The sequence below is a fragment of the Hipposideros armiger genome, unplaced genomic scaffold (assembly GCF_001890085.2).
Source record: "Hipposideros armiger isolate ML-2016 unplaced genomic scaffold, ASM189008v1 scaffold_94, whole genome shotgun sequence".
NCBI classification, from domain to species: domain Eukaryota; kingdom Metazoa; phylum Chordata; class Mammalia; order Chiroptera; family Hipposideridae; genus Hipposideros; species Hipposideros armiger.
The window spans coordinates 3411635-3417864 of record NW_017731444.1 but is presented as its reverse complement, the minus strand read 5'-3'; the positions used below and the strand labels follow the sequence as shown (position 1 = coordinate 3417864).

Genomic DNA, 6230 nt, shown 5'->3' with positions numbered 1-6230 from the left:
TTCTTTCTTTGGCTCTAGGGGGGCAGGTTCTTTCTTTGGGCCTGTGGGACCAGATTCTTTTTCTGCGCCTGGGGAACCAGGTTCTTTCTTTGCATCTGGGGACCCAGGTTCTTTTTCAGGCTCTGGGGGGCCAGATTCTTTCTTTGCCTCTGGAGGGCCAGGGTCTTTCTTTGGGTCTGGGGGACCAGGGTCTTTCTCTGCAGCTGGGGGTCCTTCGCCTATTGCACCTTTGGGCGCCTCATCTGCAGAGATGAGACACCAGTTATGATCCATCCTCCTCCCCCTCCTTCCCCAGCCAGGCTGGCCAGAGACCAGCTCTGGGCCCAGGTCCCCACCCAGGCAACAATTTTCAAATGCTCGTCCCCCTGAGCCTCTGGGACCACTTGATGGGCTCTAGAGATAGGGTGCCAGGACCTCAGGGGCCTGTATGGGAGGCTTCTGGTCATCTGGTGGGTCTGGATGCCCCACGATCCCTTGCCCTATGTTTAGGTGCCATCCATGGGGGCTTTCCATTTTCCCAGTCTCTCCGGAGAGGGGTTCATATAGGCTCTTGACTCAGCCCAACCCTACCCAGCGATAAATCTGATTTCTGGGTACCCCATGCTCCATACAAAGAGGACTTGGGCATAGAACTCCCACAGAGGAACCGGCCCAACCCTGTATTCAAACACCCCTTCCCAAGCTCCTCCCTCCGTCTCCTGCCCCGGTTTGGCACCTGTTGATGGGCTCTGGATTCCCAGCTCGACTGCTCCGTTTTCTGTCGCCATAAGGTAGGGAGGCGTGTGCTTCTGCTCGCCTAACTCAAGTCTTTCTAGCTGCAGAAAGAAGCATGAGGTGTGTCAGGCTGTCGGATTCCTCCTCTTATCAGGCTGAGAGGAGGCCAGAGCCGGCTGAATGAAGGGAGAGGGGTACCTGGAGCAGAGAGGGGCAACCTGGTGGCCGGCTGTTTTGCAGCGGCTGCCCATTTGCTGTCCTGGGGCGGTTGTAACGGACTGGGCCGGTGGGCAGAGGCGGAGGCAGGGGCGCGGGCAGGGTAGGCGGGGACGGAGAGGATCTCTTACACCAGGGGCCATGCGGCTCGGACTGCCACCACCTGTCACTCTTGGCCCCTGTTCAGAGGACACGGCATTCTTCCCGTGAACCGACTAGGGGGAGAGTGGTGTTGGAACAAGCAGGAAGAGAAAAGGGAGGGGGCACCTGGGGCCTCAGGGGAGCAGCCTTTTCCCAAGCCGTGGCCTGAACACCATCAAGGAAGAGGCCTGGAAAAAGAGGGGCTTTCAGGCAAGGCTCAAGGGCAAGACTCTGCCCAGGCTGGGCCCAGGCTCTGCCCACCGGCATGCCAGATCTCCTGGGGTCCCCCAGAACCTGGTTGGAGCCATGCAGGCCCCAAAATTATCACCCTGACCCCAGCACCCAGCTCTGTGCCCATGAGCTCTGTCCCTGGCAATTAGACTTACTTGAAGCATCTGTGGGTAAGAAATTGTCTCAACATCCCCATGGGCCTGAAAGCCTTTTTTTTTTTAATGTCTTTTTCTTGGGCTCCTGGGGAGATGGAGGCTGCCCCAAGTGGCTGTGGGTGACAGTCAGTGCTCCAGGGCCCCTCCTCTGAGCTGCTCTAGGTCTCCCCAACAGTCTGCCTGGAAGGAGGGGGCTGATGGAGAGTCTTTTCCAAGGACCCTCCACCACCGTGGTGTCCCAGGTACCACTCCAGCCCGAGGTGTTCGGGCTGATTTGGGATGGGGCGATGAGGTGTGATCCAAAGGAACTGCTATCAACCCAGGGGCTGTCTGCCCTGCACCTTTCTCTGAGAACTAGCTGAGCTGAGTGCATTGGAAATAGCTCTAGAGTGGGCATCTGGGTTCAGGTCCTGACTGTGGCAAGCCATAGAGGGACTATGGTCCCTCTGTCAAGCGGAGGAGACAACCCCTGCCCTCAGATGGGAGAAAGGGGGAAATGACTCAAGAGCACAGCATGTCTAAGCAATGAGAAATTATGCCTATGCTATAAAGAAGATTGCGGAAACTGAATGAACTGATATGAAGCAACCTCCAAAGTGGAAATAAATAAATAGGAAAGAAAGAAAGAAAGAAAGAAAGAAAGAAAGAAAGAAAGAAAGAAAGAAAGAAAGAAAGAAAGAAAGAAAGAAAGAAAGAAAGAAGAGAAAGCAAGCCAGTCAGGTGCAGAATATCACGTGGAGTATGCTATCATTTGGGCAAAAGGGGGTAAAATATATGACATTTAACATAACAATATATGTAACAATAAATACATTTTCATTTCATACACATAAGAATTTCTTTGGCAGGGTAAGCAAGCAACAGGACCAGGGGTGGGAGGGAGACAAATGCCTACCCTTTAATGTTTTTATTTGGATCATGAACTATGTGAACTGGTTACTGTTCAAAATAATTGAGGTTTTTTTTTTGAATGAGCAAATGTTGGGGAGGTTGGTAGAGGGTAGCCAAAACCAGGGTTGAAGCTCTTTCCTCCATCTTGACAAGTTTTGCCCTGCCTCGTCCTCCCCGTCTCCCATCCTCCATTTCTCTCATTCAAAGTCCGAATGACAGCCAGCCTTGTCTAGGGAGCAAAAATAATTGCTAATAATAATGCCTATCTAGTACTTGCCACGTGTGCCAGGCCTCGTTCTAAGTTGCTCTTGTGTAGCTTCACTCAAATGATCTTCAGAACAACCCAATGAGGTCAGTAGGACTACAGATGGGGAAACCGAGGCAGAGAGGTTAAGTAACTTACCCAAAGCCATCTGGCCTGTAAGGGGCTGAACTGGGATCTGAACCCAGGCTCTGAAGGGAAGGGAGCTCCCATGTTTTGAGTGCCTGCTATTATTAGTTTTATCCATAGTCTCTTAAAACATCATCTTGATAATAACTCTGGGGGGGGGGAGCTTTCATCTTATTTTCGAGATAAAGACAGGGAGGATCAAAAAAGTGAGTAACTTGCCCAAAGTCTGAATAATTTGCCCAGAGTCACTCCACAAGGAAGGGAGTTGAGCCAGAAATGTCCTTCACAGCCCAAAGTCCTCTTTCTTCCGTAAATTTTCCCAGCTTATGCCGCGCCCCCTTTCCCTGATGGGGTCGCATAGCATTCTGACGGTTGAAATGCTTCCCGTGCATATGCCTATTATTGAGAGCCCCTGGCTCTCTGTTTGGTCATCCCCACACCATGTTCTTGTTTAACTTGAAATGTTGGACTCCACCTTCCTCTGGCCTTGTTCAACTCCAGGTTGATCCCACTGTTGGCACGTCTGGGAGCCCCCTCGAGGACAGGGGCTTGTATGATGCTCATGTGTGTCCCAGCACAAAGTGTACTTGCCAATCAGTGTTTAATAAATGACTAGCAAGGGTTTATGTGATGGCCCTTGCTGACATCCCCTTGTTATTATTAGTGTGGTTGTCAATACCAGTCATTTATTGAGTGAGTGCCCACTAAGGGCCAGGCCTGACTCTGCCAAAGGCTTCACCCCAGCTTACTGGATCCTCACAAGGGACTTGAGGGGCCAAATGACTCAAGGGGACCATTTTAACAGTGCAGAGACTGATGCTGAGAGAAGGTAAGAGGCTTGTCTCTAAAGTCACACAGCTCTTGAGTAGCTTCAGATTACTCAGATTCAAAGCCAGAGCCATCTCCCAATGAGACCAAAATCCAGCCTGGCACGACACAGAGGGCTTGATTTGCTACACTTGTCACTGTTGTGATTCCCAAATGCTAACTAGCATTTCTTGAACTCATGTAAGCAGGCCAGACCCTCGGTGAGCAACTTCATAAGTGTCTTCCATTCAGTTCTTTCACAACCTGAGTAGTGGTTAGGAGCTGTCAGTGAAGCTGAGACTATTAACTAAGGTTTGGGCAAATGCCGTCACTTGTTTCCTCATCTGTAGGATGAGCGCCTCCCTCAACCGGGGAGCATTTGAAACAGTTCATGGGCACATAGTAAGTGCTTTATGTGTCAGCTACTGCAACCCCATTTCACAGATGTGACAGGAAAACTGAGTCACAGCGCAAACTCACAGAGTTGGGGTTGAACCCTCTGACCCAAGGTTCAGCTCATCACCACTCTGGCCTGTGGCCTCTCCCTCAGGATGGCTGGGAGCATTGAGTGAGCCCGTGTATCAACATGCTTGGCATAGTACCCGTGGCACTGTGGGGTCTCCATAACGTTGCGGACACGCCAGGTAGAGGGCTCAGCCGTACCTGCAGGCTCCTCCACAGCCCCTGCTGCTGGGATGAGAGGCTGGCCTGGGTCTGGGTCCGCGGGATTGCTTGGCGCTTGCTCACCGCCCGGGCTGAGCTCAGCTCAGCCAGCTGCTCCTGGGAGTCCCTGAGCTTCTTTTTAGTGCTCCCTTGGAGGCACATGGGTGGGGCATGGGGAAACCTCCTCCACCCAGCTGGGGGCTGCCAGAGCCCCTGCTCACCCTGAGAAAGGGGCTTTCCCGCCCTGCACCAGCTGTGCAGCCACGTTCTTTGCCTCTACAGGGGCAGGATAGGAAGTGGGGCAATGCCAGGACCAATTAAACCCGCCAGGAGAATTAAGGTCAGCAGGATGCAATTATGCCTGTTGGATTTAACAAGGCCAGAGGGAAGGTATCTCCAGCCAGAGTTCACGGCTCCTTAGGCCTCTTGCCCTGGATGGCTGACTCCAGAAGCCTGGGTTCTCAGGCTCACCCATTCCTGGGAGAATTTCTTGGGAGTGGAGGGGTTAACTCCAGCCGGGCACTGCTTCCCTGGCTCCTAGGAGGAAACTGATCCAGCCAAGAGGCTTTTAAAAGGACTTGCTCAGAGGAGACATTTCCCAGCCTGACTCTCTCCCTGCTTGGCTGTGATGGAAAATCTAGGGAGTTGAGCAATGACCTTTCTGACTCCAAAGAGAGCAGCCAAACCCCCGCACAGCTCTCCTCTGGTCCTGGTATGGAAGCCACTCAGGCTGTTTTCTCCTGCCCTCTTATACCTGGGGCCCCTAAGCCCGAGCTTTAGCAGCACCTCCCAGGCCCCTGGGGAAGCCTTACAGCAGCCCCTCGCACTTTCCTTCCAAGGCTGGTAGGCGGAGATCTATGGACACCCTGTGTGGCCAATTGGACATAGATTTCTCTGGACATGACACAATGTTCCATCCTAGAACTGTGGACTTTTATTGCTAAGATTATTTACTGAGTGCTCTGCTCTCTGGCAAGGACTAAACTGGTCACTTTGGGGACAGAGGGATGGAGTTGGGGGGAAAGCTATAGAATCACCACACAGTGCATGTTAGGCGAAAAAAACATTATAAAATCATTCATGAAGTGGTATCCTTTCTTTGTTAAAAATATTTAGAGAAAATGTCTGGAGGGATAGAAATACACATTAACAGGTGTGGAGTACAGATGGTTTTTAATTCTTAGTCTGGATTTTGTTAAATTTTTTTTAAATGACCATTGATAACTCTGAGCAGATTAATAAATAATTCAGAACATATCAATATAGACACAGATGTCTACACTTCAAGACAAAATGGTCAGAGCTACACATGGGATCTAAAACACCATGGGATTTCAGAGGAGGAGGCTTGGGGACTCTGATCAAGGATGACTTCTCAGCAGAAGGCATGGCTAGCTCAGGCTTTCTCAGTGCCCAGGCCCAAGTGTGCTTAACATGAAGCCTCCGTGGAAGGGGGCCCCAGGAATCTGTCACCAGCATTTCAGGTGGTTTGAGGCAAACCTGCTAAGTGTCCCGCTGGTGCAGCTGGTGGTGATTCCAGGACACACATCTGTCTAGAGCCCTCTGGGCCGTGCTCCTCAACCCTGATGCACAGGGGAAACGCTTGGAAAGCTTTCCCAACTCCCAAAGCCTGAGCCCCTCCTGAGCTCACACCAATTAAGTCAGAACATTTGAAGGTGGGGCCCCAGCTGTGGGTGTTTTTTAAATCTCCCCAGAAGATTCTGATGTGCAGTCAGGGTTGACAGCCACTGCTCTGAGGACCTCCCAGGGTTGGGACGTCACCTTGTTTCCCTGGAATGCCCCCAAGTTAGGGTAAAGCAGTGCATATGGTGGGGACTCCATCCTGACTTGTTCTATGGACTGTGTGCGCGGTATCTGGGGCTCTGGAGGATGCAGATGCCAGCTCAGAACACACAGGAACCACATCTGTCAGCTCTGCATCCCAAGGACCCTGTACAAAAAGCGCTGCTGTTAACGGTAATAGACACTTATATTTATTGTGTCTTTTACCATGCGCTAGA

The 6230-nt window shown here is 51.6% G+C and overlaps 1 protein-coding gene across 1 annotated transcript in view; it reads right to left on the bottom strand.

Moving 5' to 3' along the window:
* MYLK2 (myosin light chain kinase 2) overlaps positions 1 to 1010 on the bottom strand; it is a 14738-nt gene extending 13728 nt beyond the window's left edge. Inside the window, exons 1-3 of the mRNA XM_019645871.1 lie at positions 913 to 1010; positions 716 to 815; positions 1 to 242 (exon numbers count right to left, since the gene is read on the bottom strand). Of these exons, the coding sequence (XP_019501416.1) occupies positions 1 to 242; positions 716 to 767 (294 nt within the window). The 5' untranslated portion in view covers positions 768 to 815; positions 913 to 1010. The remainder of the gene's footprint in view (positions 243 to 715; positions 816 to 912) is intronic.
* Between the last annotated feature and the right edge of the window lie 5220 nt (positions 1011 to 6230).